The sequence below is a fragment of the Cyrtonyx montezumae genome, unplaced genomic scaffold (assembly GCF_038088225.1).
Source record: "Cyrtonyx montezumae isolate F1298 unplaced genomic scaffold, pur_monq_1.0 scaffold_17, whole genome shotgun sequence".
Taxonomy (NCBI): domain Eukaryota; kingdom Metazoa; phylum Chordata; class Aves; order Galliformes; family Odontophoridae; genus Cyrtonyx; species Cyrtonyx montezumae.
Genome location: NW_027071903.1, coordinates 7,348,990 through 7,366,544, shown reverse-complemented (window position 1 = coordinate 7,366,544; position 17,555 = coordinate 7,348,990). Strand labels below are relative to the sequence as shown.

Here is a 17,555-nt window from a genome sequence, read left to right as displayed (position 1 = left end):
TAGATAAACGTCTTTCATACAATAATAATAATGTAGTGTACTATACTACCACAATCATCTTTTACTTTTTTCATATTTATAGAGGCAATTTAACAATAGTATTCTGATAGCTACCTTAAAATGCTAACAATCTGGTTTTTAGGATCACAAATGATCCATTTTGCTTATTTGGCTCACTATATCTTTGTAATTATTTTTCCTTGAAAGTCTATTCCTCTTCTTCAACTGACAAAAATACTCAGTGAAACTACATTACATTAATACGTATGTACTGGATTATGATTCACATAATTGTACCAGAGTAATCTGTGCTCTTCCACTGAAATATTACAACCTCTGAAAGTACATGAAGTACACTACCTGAAGCACAAAGACTGGTAAACCATCCAGTTCTTCAATTATACTTCCATAGTATTCATTGATAGAGAAAACCGGAGACTCATCATTTTTATTCATGACATTGATGACAGTAACTGCATAATCTTCCCATTTCCCATCAGAAGCCAACAAGTGGATCTCATACATCTTTGTTTCTTCATAATCCAGTGGCTGGGCAATAAAAATAGCTCCCGTTTCAGGCTGTACATCAAGCACTCCTCCTGTGTTTCCAGCAGTGATCTGATAACGTAGCTTAGCATTTGATCCTGTCAATTAACAGCAGTGTCACTAACAAAGCACAATTTCTTGACGTGCATTAAGACATGGGATGTTGAGAAGAAGCACAGCTCATATTATAACTGATTTTTATATTATAGTTTGGTGACATCTTAAAATCTGCAGCTATGTCAGACTACTCTGCCATACAATTTCTATACAATTTTTGTCTAAATAGAAAATTTGTCTTTGTAATGAAATATTAATTCTGCTTTTCCTTACAATCTCTCAAATTTATTGAAAGATCAGTACAACTGGCAAGGTTACAGGACCAAAAAATTCATGTTTGCCAACACTCAGCAGATAAGAACGAGTTATAAAACACTTCATAAAATAGAACAATTCTGCACTTGTATGCGTTTAGTCAAAGATTTTACCAGAGAAGATGATTGTGACCTTCTCCTCTGGCTTAACACTGAAGTTCACAAAATTTCAAGTGCAAAATCAATTTGCCAAAGGTTTTAGTTCAAGTAAGGACTTGCAGCCTTTAATTCTGCAAGCCCCACCTTCAAGTTCCCATTCTTTTCTTCTTCCCTTTTTTCATAACTACACCTTTACTAATTTACATTATTAAGAGGACAGACATGAAGGGCCATATCTCTGTAACCCTACCCTGACCCAAACCTATACAGTAAATTTACAAGTGGTATAAGTAATAATCTGAGAGCTCCTTGTGTAGATAGAACTTTAATTGGTACAGCTTAGCACAGATGTCTCAATCTCCTTAAATGGAGGAGGAATCATATGCAGTCAGGATGTATTTGCACTTAACAGAGATGCTGACTTAACAATTCTCTGGGACTGGTATAACAAAAGGTATGGTCTCATCATACAGCCAATTTAAATTAGTGGTGCACTATGTCCAAAAAATGGGAATCTGCACCTTCCCGGCTCTCATTTATGAGCACTGGTTATGTACTTCAGTAGATTTGACTTCTCCTGACTGATCTGTAAGTTAAACAATTGAGACCTAAGTCAATACATGTCTTTAAGAAGTTCAGTTTCAAATATGACAATGAGTACCAAGAAAATAACCTATCATTGTCCATAAACAAAATAGTTGAATTTTGTTGACTACAAGTCTGATTTTAATTTACTATGACATTTTTATTGGTACTCATTTGTTAAAAAAAAAAAATCTATAATAAATTTGTACTGGCACAGAAATCAATCCCATCATCCCACATAAATGCAGAGTTTCATAAAATAAGAGTCACTTGACTTAAGAATCCATTGTGAATTAGCATTCACACATGATCAGTTCACACTCAAAGAAGTTTTAAAATCTAAGACATCTTCCTTTCTAACACCATTAAACATCTCTTGGTGCATTGAAATTAAATCATTAATATTTTAAAAACAGCTATGGGGAATTCCAATACTTTACCTTCATCTTCATCATTAGCACTGACTGTAATGATAGTTGAGCCCACATCCCGATCTTCATCCACATTTACTTCATAGACACTTTGAGTGAAGACAGGCTTGTTATCATTCAAATCAGTGATAAAAACACGCACATAAGCTGTGTCTAGAGAGACAAGAAACAAGAGATTAAAATACTCAGCTGTGCCACTTCTGTCAGCTACAATTTCTTAAACTGTCTAGCTGCACATTAAATGAAGACTAATATGCAGACAATATAGAAACAAACCCTTAGGGTTGAGGACAATATATATACCAATATTACTCAAAAGCATTTGGATATCAAATGAATGTCACATCCAATTTGCTTAAAGAGATAATACTTGAATAATTGATGCCCAATATGGTAATTGTATAGTTTCAAGTCATCATTTTTTGTCCTTAAGCCACAGAAGTCAAACTTCAAGTCTTTATTTAAGCACAGCTGTCAACTGAGAATAAGATTTTCTGTCTTGAACTTTCCTTCTTCATACTTCAAAATTAGTTCTGAATGAATGCAGTGCTTTGACAAAACTTCTCAACAGCCCAAACAAGGTCCTATGGATGGGTGCATCTTAGCTATGCAGGAAATACTCTTTGAATTCTAACTACGAATTCCTACTCTTCATTCAGTTTCATAACAAAAACTTCACTTGACAAACAGACAATCATGATCATCCTTTAAAAAATTCCTTTCAGTTCTGTTGCAGAAAAATTGTTATAAAATTTAAAAAGAAAAAAAGAAAAAATATATGTTAATCTCGCATTTCAGATCTTCTGTTTTCAGATACCAACCCAGGCAAGACCAAGCTTATTACAGACATCTGTTTTTTACCAGAATTTGGTCTTCCATGTTTTCCAGGTCGAGCTGATTCAGAGCCATCAACTGACTCAACTTCTAAAAGATAGGATCCCTTCTTCTCTCTGTCAAACACTGAGGTAGTGTATATTGAGCCTGTCCGTGAGTCCAAGTGAAAATATGTATAATCTCCACTATGGTCATGTAACAGAGAGTAAGTTATCTGAAGGATTAAAAAAAATATATGTTAAATGTACTAATACTTTTTTATTTTTATTTGGATAGATCATAACTAAAGAAGCATTTTAAGAGAGGAAGACCAATGGCTGAGAACTTGACTCGATCCAAGAAAACAAAGTAAAAATGCAAGTTTGAGAAATCTCTAGGTTAAAGTTAATTAATCCATTTTGTCTAATCACTTCATGAGCTCACGAGTACTAGCTCATTTGCACAGTACTTGTACAACAGCATTCAAACTTACCTAAATATTCCAGGAACTAACATAATAGCCATGTGTGGGCTGAGTTTGCTCACTCCTATGGACTATGTTCTAATTTACACGTTTGTATGTTTTAATGCATTTGACTTCAGCTTCCATTTTTTTCCCCGAAAAGAAAACAGTTTATTTCTAAGGATGTGCCTACTTCAGATTTCTAAAATCAGTAGTGAGTGCCTCCCATAGTTTACTACTCACAAAAGCATTTAATAATCTTATTTTTTCATTAATTTGTCCATTCACATTTTAGGTTTGTGTAGACATTTCAAGCCAGAGTGTCCTATAGCAAGAAGTTTTTCATCTGAACTACATATTGCATTAAGAGATATTTTTTTGTTTTCTATCTCACCTACTGATACATTTGCATTTTTCACATGACAGGAAGCATGTAATTAACTACTTTATTCATCCTATGTTTCTGTAGTAACCATCCCTTTTCTAGGCTGAGGACTTCTACTCTGTTTAATCATTGTTTAGTACAGAAGCTATGTGATCTACACTTCGTTACAAAACACATAGACCCTCACTTGCTTACCTCACCATTCTGACCAAGGTCAAGGTCAGTGGCAGAGACCTGAATGACAAATGTCCCAGTACCAGCTCCCTCTGTTACTGAGGCTTCATAAATAGAAGAGGTGAAGAATGGGACATTGTCGTTGACATCTATAGCATCAGAAAGAAAGACCACATAAAGAGGAAAGTATAAAGCAGAGTAAAAAGAATATGTGATGATTATGTGATTACTGTAGAACTTACGCACCTGTTACATTGATATAGATCGTAGTGAATGCTGCCAGAGGAACTGCAGCAACATTCTGTGCTCGAACTCTCAGCAGAAAGTTCTTTGTTGTTTCATAATCCAGTAGCTCAGCTACCAGGATTGAAGCAGAGCCATCATCTCTGTTTGGAGTCAAGTAGAAATGAACTGGCATATTGGATTCTGGAACAAGACCCTCTTCCAGGTTGTAAGTCACACGAGGATCACCAAGGGGTGAAGTTGCTTTGATTCGCTGCACAGTTTAAAACAACAGCATAATCAACAGGTTTGCAAGTACAGTAATGTTTCTAAATGATTCACTCTTGTACATCCTCAGCTCTTAAATGAAAACACAAAGACAATTATCTCTGGTTAAAAATCTTAACCCTACTTGATACATCTCCCCAGGTGAAAACAGCTGCAGCAAAAGGTTGCTTTGGTCACACAGGTTTGGTTCTTCAGGATGTTATCCTAAAAGCATGTATTCTGGAGTTACCTTGTAAAACTGTTCTGATTACCTACTCTGAACAAACAAACATAACAAGCTGAAGAATTTTAAGTCAAATAATCTCCTCAGGTAAGACGATAGCATTCAAAACAGAATTTATTTGCCTATAATGTTGTCCAAATGGGAAGAAAATTAAATAGCTATTTTCCTCACATCAATTAAAGAAAAATGCTGGTGATTATAGCATTTTTTAATGAAAAAGAATAGCAGAAGACTGGCCAATGTAACTCACAAAATCATTATAAAAGCTCACTATAGTTAGGTAAACAAGCACATTCAGATACTCTATAGAGCCTTACATACAAGTATGTCCTAGACTTACCAAAATCGATGCATCTCGCGTAGTATTCTCTGGAATGACAACTTCATAGCTGTCTCTTTCCCACTGTGGAGGCCGGTTTTTTGCACTAGTAACAGTTACCACAAGTTCAACTTTACTGCTCCTATTGCCTCCATCTGTAGCAATAATATCTCGAACTATAGATGACCTCTGAACAGCAAAAAGGGGTTAATTACAGAGGGTTTTGATTAGGGATCAAGTAAGATTTTTTAGCAAAGTAAATGAATCTGTGAAGTTAAAATCTGCCCAAAAGGAAAACATCCACAAATGGAGAGAAGACTTTAGAATATGAAATATGTTCAAGGTTGCTAAAAGATTATATTATTTTAATTGAATATTATTGGTAAGTACTATTATTTATCCCAATAAACCTTAGCGAATTTCAGCACACTAAGTTTAAAGCAAATAGCCTGAGACTTAGGTTTAATTTAAAAATGACACATTGATCCTTTAAATGAAGGGATAAGCATGGCAGTAAAGGAAAAAGCAACAACTTCAGTTCCTCTTACAGTACACTGAGAAGGCCAGTTAAAAAGGAAAATTAGCACCATACCTGAGATATGGGTTGGTTAACAAATATCCAGCCAGTAGCGGGATTAATTTGTAAATAATCTGTTTCTTCATTTGCTATGGAGTATGTGATGACAGCATTGGAGCTGTAATCATTATCATGGGCTACAACACGGAGAAAGCTGGTCCCAACTCTTGTGTCCTCTCTTAGGAAATCTAATGTAAAGAAAGGATTTTTCAGACTAATATTTCAAACAATACAAAAGTATAAATATAAAATTGGAAAATGGACGGCAAAAACAAACAAAAAAAACACCTATTAATCAAGAAACAAAGGATTCAAGTGCTGCAAAATCATATGCTTTTATGCCTCTGTGCAGAACCACAGACACAGTGCTCTCAGCAAAGCACAGATGCTGAAAATTCAAGGAATTTTTCCATAACACTCACAAAGGCCTGCTAGTCAGGGTTGTACTTGTTACATTGCAAATCACACAGAACAACAATTCTTCAGTTAAGCTAAGTGCATCTCTGGCTACAGTCACTCAGTCACAAGGTACACGGCCAACACAGACAAATCCAAAAATATTAGACATCAGGTAAGCTCACAGTCAAGGCACTGAAACGCTATCCAATGACTCTCAATTACATTCATAGTGGGTGTTTTCAAATCTGGGATCATTGTCATTTTGGTCCAGAATGATAACATTTATCTGACAGATTCCAATGAGTGGTTCTGCTGCCTGGTCAGTTGCTGTCACAGTGATAGGATATTCCCTCTGTTTTTCACGATCAAATACCTGAACAGTTGTCAGAACTCCTGAAAACAAATTAAATACCAAGTTAGAACACTATGCATTGGAGAATACAATATTTAGATGTTAATTGGACCATCAATAAATACACTGAGATACAACACAATAGGTTAAATACACTGGTAGTGTGAATTTTAGGTTTAAAGCTTCAGTCACAAGACTTAATCTCAAGAATTTCAATTGCTCATGCAGACACAAACTTCAAATACTCTCACATCTTTGGTTCAGAAGACAAATACCAAACTAGCTTTAAGAGATGGAATTTATTGAAAACAATTTATTTTGAAGTAAGTAGGCAATATCAGATATGTCTCATGTTCTACCCTCTGAAATTTCCACGACTCTTGGTCATTTGTAAGACTATTCTGTCTTCCACTATGTCATTGATATGCCATTAACAACGTTGCAAGATAATGTGCACTGAAAATAGGTACTTTTTTTAAAATTTGCTTACAAAGCCACAGAAGTTATTTTATATAGCAGAACTTGCACATTTCAGGGAAAATATCAGTCCTAGTTCAGTATTTGATAAGAAGCTACATGTTTCATGGAATTAATACAGCTTGTATCTTGTCTGCTACCAAAAAATCTCAGTGAACAGCACAAAGTCTGCTTTTATTTAAGCTAGTTTTCCATCGTTGTTTCTATGTGCCAGCATCAGTTCTTCCATTCACTTTACCTGTGTCAGGGTGAATACTAAATGCTGGTAGGACACCATCTCTGTGCATCAAGCTGTATTTCACTACACCATTGGCTCCCTCATCAGCATCAGTGGCTTCAACTTGCAGTACAACTGTCCCTGAGGGCTGGTTTTCCAACACAGAAGCATGGTCCCTATAATAATGACACTAAGAAAAAAAGCAATAATAATCAAGGATATACCTTGCCATTTGACTCAAAGATATATTAGAGGGAAAATGACAATATAACAAAAAACACTTTTTAGCCACATTTCTTAATTTATGCATTTCACTTTGTTGTTTTGTGGTTATATGAACACTGAACAACTACCAGTTGGTTAAAATATTTGGACAAAAATACAGCTGCATGTACTTCCAAATGCAAACATATTTCTATGTTAGCAAAAATCTCATTAAAAAAAGAGTACACATTTGTCCAAGAAGCTCCAAAAGTTATTCACTCAACCCTATCTTCCAAAATGCCATAGACAAGGGTGGCATTCAGGAAAAGACAGTGCTTACAAGAGCTGCTCAGCTACAAGAGAAGAACAAAGCACAAAAGGCTCAGGAGAGGGATGTGAGAGATGGAGAAGATTGTGGCAACAAGAAGAAAGAAGAAAGTGGATCACCTCTTAAATTACTCATCTGCTGCATCACTTGCAGTGACAACAGCCTTAAACATTTACCACTCAGTCTAATGCGTATCACCTAGTCTCATATATTTGTACCTTCTGAAAGACAGGTTTGTTGTTGTTGACATCATCAATTTTCACAATAACCTGGACAGTACTTGTAAGAGAATGGGGCCCTCCCGACGCGTTATCATCAGTAGCTGTGACATTAAGTACATACTCTGTCCCCTGCAGCTTTGGAAATGGACTTGAACGAAGTCTAACCAGCCCTGTAAAGACAACAATAGGTTACAACTTTTTATTTTTGGTACATTAACCAAATACTGTTATTCTTCTCCCTAGTAAGCAAGACAACGTCCATTCTGATTTACCCACTCAAAAACAAACCTCAAGGTTGCTACAGTTTAACTACTATGGTAATTTTGTTTTAATATCAGACTGCAATAAAAAGAAGACAGTACAACAACAGATTTGTCTGCAAGTATACCTACACAGCTGAAGGAGACAACAGCTACAGCTGTTGACTCACCCTCTTTAGAGCACCTCCTTTCACCAAAAAATACCCAAAAACATTGTGGCAGAATTCTGTTACCCATGGACCATATTTTCAGGATCCGAATTTAACATTAACATTGCAAAATACAGTTTGCAATGAAATCTAAGTTTTGTGCTAAATGAACTCTAAAAGATAAGGAAGCAGCTCTGTTCTTCATATATATTCAATGTCTTTAGCATATGCTTTGAAAAATACACATTCAGATTTTAACTTCAGTTCATAACACATTTAATATAGTTTCACTCAAGTTAAATTACTCAAAACTTGAAACCGGCCTTACTGGGATTTCAACTGGTTGCCAGCATCTGTCTCAAAGCATCCTCTTTTGATATTTATTTTTCAAGCAGTAAACAGCAAACAAATTTCAATTCAAAGGGCTGTACCTGCCTACTCAGATGCTGTGTGTTCCCACTTCTGTTTGTTGTCTGTTTTGGTTTGCTGTAGCAGCAAAGAGCAAATGCATTATTACCTTTCTTAGGGTCAACAACAAAGTTTCCTTTTTGATTCCCAAAGGGAATATCATAGGTCACACCATCTCCATCAGGGTCAACAGCACTGACTGTAGCTACCAGAGTATTTGGCCCTGCATCTTCAGAAACAAAGCTTCTGTAGCTGTTAAACAGAATTATGACCATTTGTGAAATTTAGACAGAAAAAAAAAATATATAAGACTTCTACTTACTATGTTTATAAAGGGTACTGCAGAGATCTCCAATTTATTAATGTAACTACACTAATAAATAATATGCTATTTGTAAAGCAATTAAATGATAGCACTGATGACCTTTCCAACCATCCACATCTCACATCTTTCAGTGGTGACCTCCTGTAGATTTCCACTGTAAACTTCCAACAGTGTTGACATTTTCAATCTTAGCTTCACAAGGTTCGGGTTAAACACGGAACTTACTGATTTGTTTGTTAAGTTATAAAATTCACAGAATCAAAGCAAACATTTACTATATTTAAAAACAGTGTCTGTTATAGCATACTCTAATTTTGAGACATGCTGTCAGTGTAGTTTCAGTGTAGCCTTTGCAGCAGCATGACAAAGACAAGAATCAGATCAGGGGGCACGTGCATGTCAGTTTTACAAAAATCTCTCCTCAGGACCAGACACATCACTGACACTGTAAGCTCTTAAGAGGCATTATCATCAGCCTAAGCTTAATGCTCTCAGTTGTAGAAAAGCCCTCTGCTTTAGCAAAGTCCCAAATACTTATTATTTTCTCTGACTGGATTGGGCATAGGCCAGGCTAAGCGTACAACTGACCAGACTACAGTAGATATCCCAAAGCTCAACCACAACGATGAGTTACAGCTGGCTCTGTCCAACAGCACAGAAAAAATATATGGGTATTACTGCACTCAGAAAACTCACGTCTGCTTATGGGCCCCTCTTCACATTACATAGCAAATACAGTCTTTGTGACCTCAACTGTTATATGAAATAAGTCACTCTGACACCTACATATCATTATGCTGAGGGCAGCATAAAACTCAAAGGAAAAGGAGACAAATGCGCAGAAAACCTCTCACTTGTATTTGCTGTCCCAATAAGTGATTTCACCACAACATTTTCAGTGACAGCTTTTTATTCTCCCCCAGTTTAATATGCAGTGAAGTAAAAGAGGTTTTACTCAATCACAACACTCAGGACATTGTCTTAACTCCTTATCTGGAATGCAAATGATCAACAGTTCTGATAATTGTGAAAATGAAATGCATGGACAGAAGGGTTCAAGTCATCAGAAAAGGTCTCTTAAAAAGTGGAAAGTAGAGACTAGAAAAATGAGGGTAGGACCTTTAAGCATTTTACAGGAAAAATGATGAAAAAAAGCTCATGGCAAGGAGTCATGAATTTACCCTGGATTGTAAATCTATTTAAACAATGAGCTCAAAGGACAACATCATCTTGGTTTGTATTAGCCTTGCAGATTGCTCTCTCAACAATGAGCCAATTTATGGGTGCTCATGATGAATTTATCTCACAGAAAGCTTCAGCTACATTCAGCCTCTTCCCAAGTTACCAGGTTGATAAAAGCTATCCATTGTATATGCAGGACAAAGTTACTTAAAACACAGCACTAACCGAAATTTCTAGCAATATGCTGCTTACTTATTTAGAAACTGACAAGGAGATCAGCCAGTCAAAGATCACAGAATCACAGAATTGTAAGGAAGGGGCCTCAAGAGATCGAGTCCAACCCCCTGCTACACAGGTTCCCTACAGCAGGTCACACAGGCAAGCATCCAGACAGGTCTTACATTTCACAAAGAAGAATGGAAAAGGGTTAACTGGTAGGATACTACTGTAATTTCATTTTCAATTGGTCTAAAACTAATGAGAAGAAATGCAAGATCTGCCAAAAGAGATTGCCTAGTACCTATTTAAATACATCCCTATTTAAATACACACACAAGTATTTTTTCTTCAACTGTAAGAGGGTGTCTGTTGTCAGTCTAACTTTAAAACTTGATTGAACCTAAGGCAGTTACCATCATATAATAAGTCTTCTGACTAAAAGAAGCAAACAAACAAAAACAAACAAAGAAAAGAAACAGCAACAGCCAAATATAAGAGATATAAGAATACATATTTACATTGCCTGGGAAAACTCAGGAGCTTCATCATTTACATTTGAAATATGGATCCTAACAGTTGCTGTCCCAGTCTTTGGATCTTCCCCTTTATCCACAGCCATAATTATGAACTCATAAAGATGGTTAGGTCGTTCATAGTCCAATTCTCTTGCTGGGAATATAGTACCATGAGAAGTAATACTAAAGTCTGGACTCAAAGTATAATACAGTATTTCAGCATTCTCTTTTGAATCACAGTCAGTGGCTGTCACTGTTAAAAGAGAAAGACAATACATAGATCAAAGTCTACAAACTGGAACGTTAAGTACTTCAACAAGAGAATTAGTGCATAATATAAAACTGTAATAGCACTGCCTTGGCACGTAGTGCTTGAAATAGTTTATGAAACTGTGTTATACCCTGTGCTTTTTGTTCACCTAACCTTTCAATGGAAGTTACATAGGGGAAAAAAAACAACATTCTAAGGGTCCTGATTGAATTAAGCCACTAGATTTTGCTTTTGATGGGTTTAAAGAGCCCAGTATGACCAAGAACATCTTCCTACACAGAGCCATATATACTCACATCCATCTGATATATACCAACGACTTAAGGTCGCTTGGACAGATTAGGCTGTGTGATTAAAAATGAAACATTTACATTTAGTACTTAGCTGATGAAAGAGAAAATAATGAGTTTATCATATCCCACTCAAAATCCACAAAAATTGATACTAAAAATGCAGTCACCAGGATAGTAATTGACAGGATACCACTGGTACAGGATAAATCACTGTAGAACAATAGGAGGTTATAAATTCCTATTTACAAGGAAACAGTAATTTTTCTGTGGTTTAATTTCCTTTTTTCCCCTCAAGATTTATAAAAACTTCATCTATGGGTGAGAGACAAATATAGGGCACTTCTACAGCTGATTAGTTGACATCAGTTTGCTTTATTGTCGGGGTCTGCTCATTTCTTTCTAAACATTTTCAATAAGTTCCCTAATGTAAGCTCACACATAGGTTTCAGAGATGGGCAGAGAAGGTGAGCTGCTTCATCTATAATTATTGATGTAAAATTATTCTCTTTCCAAAAGAAAAATATTGCAAAATTGCCACTATAAGCCTGCTGCTATCAAATTAACCACAGCTCAAGTCTTGTTACATCAAAATCCCACAAAGAAGGTCTGTTTCCTTCATGTCTTTTCCTCCAAAACTGTTTGGGCTGTGCTAGTAATTAATTATGACCAATTCTAGAAGATGCCAAAGAGTTGTGGCTACCCCATCCTGAGGCAGGAGTTGGCTTTCTAAAGGGAAATCTAATTAGTGGAGGGGAGAAAAGCATTCATACTGAATGTAACAAGTGGCTTTAAAAGTACTAACCTTGTAGAAGTGCAGTAGTCATAGCAACTGTTTCAGGAACACTGACTTTGCTGTAAATGGACTGATGAAATTCTGGAGCGCAATCGTTCACATCTGTGATTACAACCAAAACCTCAATGGAAAAGAGAGTGTTAAATGGCATCCTAGTGAATCAAGGTTATGACTCCATTGCTCTAGAATTACTGGATGGAAGAATTTGTTGAGATCTCTGAAGCTGTAGCACACAGGAAAATTCATTTTTCTCATATTGCTCTTTTCCTTCTGGGAACTGCTTAGATACTAGATTGCACATTTGGAATTGTCAAGTCCTAGTCTCCTACAGCAACATTTCAAATCATATTTCATCTCCATTTATTATTTCCTATCATTAGTTCAATGGTAGATGGACTGTCTACTTTCAAAGTATCCTTTTGCCATTACCATCTATTGCCATAACACTTCTATTATTTGTAACACCAAAAATTCTACAGGTGCACATACAACTAACTTTAAGCTAAATATATTTGTAAAATCATCTTAGAATCTTCTTTCAAGTTATATTATATCATTCTTAATCTTGTAATACCTAAAAGGGTCAACTGAAATTACAGTATTATAAATTATAAATTAGAGTATTTTCAAATGCATACCATAATTTAGGAGTAAAACAAAACTTCAGGTTTGCCTTGGCTGCATCTACTCCCACACCTTTTTGGGTAAAGCCTATGACCTATGATGGAATGGTCCAACTGACCCCTAAGAAACAGCTTTCTCAGGATCAGCAAAAATAAACTCTAATAGGAGCTAAACCAGTCCTCACCTATCCAGAGATAAAAAGACTTCTAAATGTCCAAATCTGTACAGAGATCTGGAAGGACTCAAGTTGAACACAAAAACATATAGAACACCAGAAGTGAACACCAACCTCAGCTGCACTACTGAACTGTTCATCTTCCTCTGCTCTGACCAAAAGAAGATACTGGTGTTGGTCACTCTCGTAATCCACACTCTGCATTAAGCTGATATCCCCCGTTGCCTGATCAACACTGAACAGACCACTTGGATTAGTTAGCAAAGTGTAGCTCAGGGATTTGTTTTGATATGATATAGCAGTGACCCTAAGAAATCTGCAATAAAAATAATAATAAAAAAAAAGCATCTTAAGCATGTAATAATACAGCAGTGAAAAATATGGCAAAAATGTTACACATCAGAAACAGAACTGCAATCCCATAGATCTGATTAGAGCAATACATGATGATAGCTGTACCTGAACTCCAAATTCAAACATTTTGTAACACAGTACTTCTATGATCTTAAGATTAAACAGAAAAAGATAAGATTCTTGCAAGCTGAGAACAATAATGATTAAAAGAGAAACAGAGGATTTCATTTTTGGAGCAATTGAATTTGCCTGCTCTATCTTTCTTATCAGGTGGTGATGATTCTAAGGCAGGAAGCTAAAAGATAAGATGTAAAATATTGCTTTTAATAATGATAGCATGGTCCATTTGTTGCTCCAGTCATACTGCTGTAATTTTTCAGATATTTGCTAACAGGGAAAAGGCAGCCACTGACAGTGTGCCTATAGCAGCACACCCAGAACCACAGGGTTTTAGCTTATCTGGCACTCTTTTTCCCACAGAAGTGCTTGGAGCCTTCAAGTGGGAAATGTATTTGCAGCATGAAGTAAAAGAAACAAACTATAAAATAATAACTGTTAAGGGTTTAAAGCAGAAAACTCCTCAAATGTTTGTTGCCTGATCATGAAGGTTTTTTAGGAAAAAGGATTGCATCTCCCAGCAGAACCCCGCAACACCTAAGGTTCACTGACAACTGCATTCAAAACCACAAACCTCAGTTCTGAACACTTTTGTCCTTTCATTACTTCCATGCTACCGCCTTCTAAATTCCCTCAGGTGCAACACTGAAACACTGCAAAATGTTGCTGTAGGTCACTATCATGCTTCTTTTCTTTTCTTGTCTTTCTGTGGTCTCACAGTCAGCTTAAGCCAGCACAAGACCATGCTCCTGCCAATGGGAATTACCCAGCTCTCCCTCTCTCTCTCCACCCCAGCTGCAATATCGCACCAAGCCTCCTCTCCTCTCAGTATGAACAATTACAAGGCTCTGCTGCAAGCACATCTAACAACCAAGATGAAAATTCTTTCCTTGTTTGCTCTGCCTTTCCTTGCATCAGCCTGCTAGCTCAGCTAGCATATTAGAGCTAATGTTGGACCAAAGGAAAGATTTGGTAATGCTTCTTGTCAGCAGCAGTCTTAAGTCACCCTACACTTGTGAAACCCCAGCCCCACAAACACTGCATATCAGCAGCTCTGTTTTCCTGCAGCTGGTCTAATTTAGATATGAGAACTTCCAGATTCAACAATGATTTTCAGGACTGCTTCTGGTAAACACACAACAGTAAATCACCTTCACTGGACACACAAAACCTCTTATGACATAGAAATAACCATATCAAATACTGAATTCATTTTGGATATTAAGCAAACTGACAAACCACTACAATCATTATGATAGCTGTGAAAGCCTATTTTTAAACAGTGACAAAAAACAGTTACAAAAATCCATTATTTTTCGTCCCCATTGAATGACAGATACCTGTTAGGTATTCTGGTGTTAAACAGTTTTTCAATTTCTTTTATACCTGTGCTAAATAACGTAATAATGTTTTTCATTGAGTCCACAATGATTTGCTATTAACAGCTACTGATTATTTTTTTTTTATCTTGACAAACTTCAGACACCATAAAACTGTTGTAGACTGAATAGTAAAAGACAATACTACAGATGATGACAAGAGCTGAGTAACAGTTGAAAGGCCACTCAAGGGAGATGTTCACTGGTAAAAAAGAATTTTCTTTTTCAGTTGGACTGAGAAATGTTTGCCCTGATACCAAAAGAATTTGTGAATGATAGAACTGAGTATTCAGATGGGCCTCCATTACTAGCACTTTCTGTGATATTTGGATGCACATGGTTAGCCAAAGGATGGAAAAGGAAAAGGACAAGTTTTGTGGCAACTTCATTTTCACTCAGTTTGTCATTGTGATTGATGAAGACAGCAAAGACAGCCTCTTGTTTTTTCCAACTTCCATTTGGTGGAGAATGTACTATTCCAAATGTTGACACATAAACCTCATAAATGTTTTCATGCCAAGACATATTCCTTTGCAATGTAATGGTTCTAATTTGAATTCTGCACTTTGAAAATCAGGAGACAATTAATTCCACTAACACTTCTCTTATTCTTTAAAATCAAGAAACCATAATTATTCGTCACCACTTTTCTGTGTAAAAGGGTGACTAAAATACATCAAATGATCTTACTTCAATTAAAATATCTAAATTAATATTCACAGTATCTATGATTCATAAACGATACTGAGGCTCTGGGGAGATCCAACAGAAGTTAAACTAAGAGCACAATATCACCGCATTACTTTTCCTGTTACTTACGATTTTCCTTCCAATATATTTTCAGGAACATAAACCAAGTACGATGTGTTGGTGAACTGTGGTGGTCGAAATCCAGCTATTACAGAAACAGAGGCTGGAGATCCTTTGCTTCCAAGTTTATCTGCTGCTAGCACAGTCAGTAGATATTCCTTGCTCCTCACCAATGGCAAGCCCGTCGTTTTAATCCAGCCAGTGTCCCTCTCAACCTCAAATCTGCCTTCTCCACCTAGGAAGAGCAGAGTCACAAACTGCTGTCAGCTAGAACATTTTTATTTGATTAAAACTGATAATAAGAATCAATTCCCAAGTTGGTTTTGTCTTGGAATTAACATGCTACCACTGCTGCTCCTGAGCACAAGCCCTGTGGTAATGGAGTATTACTCCCATGTCCACCACCCTCACAGGCAACAATCCGGACAGGAACTCAGCAGAGAGGACGTGCTTCCAAACTGACCAGTCTGTCCATACACTCACTACAAGTTTATCTTTCTCGCCCACAACACCAAGGAAGGTTTTTCACTATAAGTGAGAAGACAAGAAATGTCCCTGTACTAAAGCTTAATACGAACACAAAAACAACATTTAAATTTACCTTCCAAGAGGAAATATTCTACAGCTCCATGGATCCCTTCATCTGCATCCACAGCCAGCAGCTTGTATACTTCAGTTCCTTCTGTAGCTTGGGGAGAAACCACGGCCAAGAATGGGAAGGGCTCCATGGCCCATTCAGGTACATTGTCATTCACATCCAACACAGTGAGCATTAAGTGCAATAAATGCCAATCTTGCCCTAGCAGTCAAAGAGAAATGAAGAAATATTTAGCTACACGACAGCATGCAGAGAAACAAACGTATCCTGAGGATACAGTGTCTGCAATATTGTTGGCATGTGATCCAGAAAAACCTTCTGGCCCTTCTCCTTCAGTCATCCACATACAGACACAATGGGAAAAATAATAACCACAACTACTGCCAAACTGCAAGATCAGAGTGACTCATATTACTTCCTAGCAGTATCTTTTTTTAGGAAAGTTCAAAAATTCTTACATTTTCCAAGTTTGAATACGTGTTTTCTGAAAGTGTGCTACTGGAAAAAATTAAGATATATTTTGTATATTCAATGATTATAGCAATTCTGAATTTTGAAAATAATTAAGTATTTGTTGTCAAAAAGATTCTAACGAATCTACCTTAAACTGATGGACAAACATTCACTGACACTGTAATACTGTTTTCACTTCTATTTAAGATTAAAGGTAAAAATGTATATATACAGCTGATAGAGACTGCAACTATTCCAATCTCCAAAAATCAGCAACAGAAGATCCTTAAAAATTGAGGGAAAAAATACTTGTTTTGTTTCTGCCATTATTACACCAACCAGTGAGCACTGAAGAGCTCCCAAATGTGTAATGAACAGTAGGCAAGCATCATCAAAAAAGTAGCAAAAAGAAAAAATACATCTGAAGAAAATACTGCATGTGAAGCCTAAGTTTCCAAACAAGTGGAAATTACCTCATTACAAACACACTTTCTCCTCTGCTTGCAGGATCTGTTAAAATGTACATCAAAAAAGAAGCCAGAAGGAACCTCAAAAGAGCTTTTCAGAACCAGGATGTACAACACAGTAGCGTGGCTATTCTTTCCCATTTAACCTACTAAATGAAACCAGACGTGTTTCAGGGACATAGTTCATGAAGTCCCAGGACAGTAAGTCCAAGAAACCAGCAGAAAATGCAGGGGAGAGGATGTGTTCAGTGCTAATCTGAGTCTGAGTCTGAAATACACCATCGCAACCAAGAATAGGAAGAGTGCTAAATGAAAGGTGCCAAATCAGAAGATCAATGTCTGCCTGAAGTCTTGAACAATTTTAGTTAAAAATAAATAAATAAATAAATAAAAATTTAAAAAAAGACTAAGTGCAAAAGGGAAAAGCTAGTTTCAAAATTGCCCACCTTTTCTCAAAGGAACAAGACCC

At 36.5% G+C, this 17,555-nt stretch overlaps 1 protein-coding gene across 1 annotated transcript in view; it reads right to left on the bottom strand.

Annotated features, from left to right (window-relative positions):
• LOC136046585 (neural-cadherin-like) overlaps positions 1 to 17,555 on the bottom strand; it is a 46,977-nt gene that overhangs the window by 20,372 nt on the left and 9,050 nt on the right. The window contains exons 2-17 of the mRNA XM_065733191.1: positions 16,170 to 16,367; positions 15,578 to 15,803; positions 13,023 to 13,224; positions 12,119 to 12,230; positions 10,756 to 11,005; positions 8,621 to 8,763; positions 7,692 to 7,864; positions 6,963 to 7,131; positions 6,118 to 6,288; positions 5,512 to 5,684; positions 4,941 to 5,108; positions 4,114 to 4,363; positions 3,889 to 4,016; positions 2,894 to 3,080; positions 2,042 to 2,185; positions 361 to 644 (exon numbers count right to left, since the gene is read on the bottom strand). Of these exons, the coding sequence (XP_065589263.1) occupies positions 361 to 644; positions 2,042 to 2,185; positions 2,894 to 3,080; positions 3,889 to 4,016; positions 4,114 to 4,363; positions 4,941 to 5,108; positions 5,512 to 5,684; positions 6,118 to 6,288; positions 6,963 to 7,131; positions 7,692 to 7,864; positions 8,621 to 8,763; positions 10,756 to 11,005; positions 12,119 to 12,230; positions 13,023 to 13,224; positions 15,578 to 15,803; positions 16,170 to 16,367 (2,978 nt within the window). The remainder of the gene's footprint in view (positions 1 to 360; positions 645 to 2,041; positions 2,186 to 2,893; positions 3,081 to 3,888; positions 4,017 to 4,113; positions 4,364 to 4,940; positions 5,109 to 5,511; positions 5,685 to 6,117; positions 6,289 to 6,962; positions 7,132 to 7,691; positions 7,865 to 8,620; positions 8,764 to 10,755; positions 11,006 to 12,118; positions 12,231 to 13,022; positions 13,225 to 15,577; positions 15,804 to 16,169; positions 16,368 to 17,555) is intronic.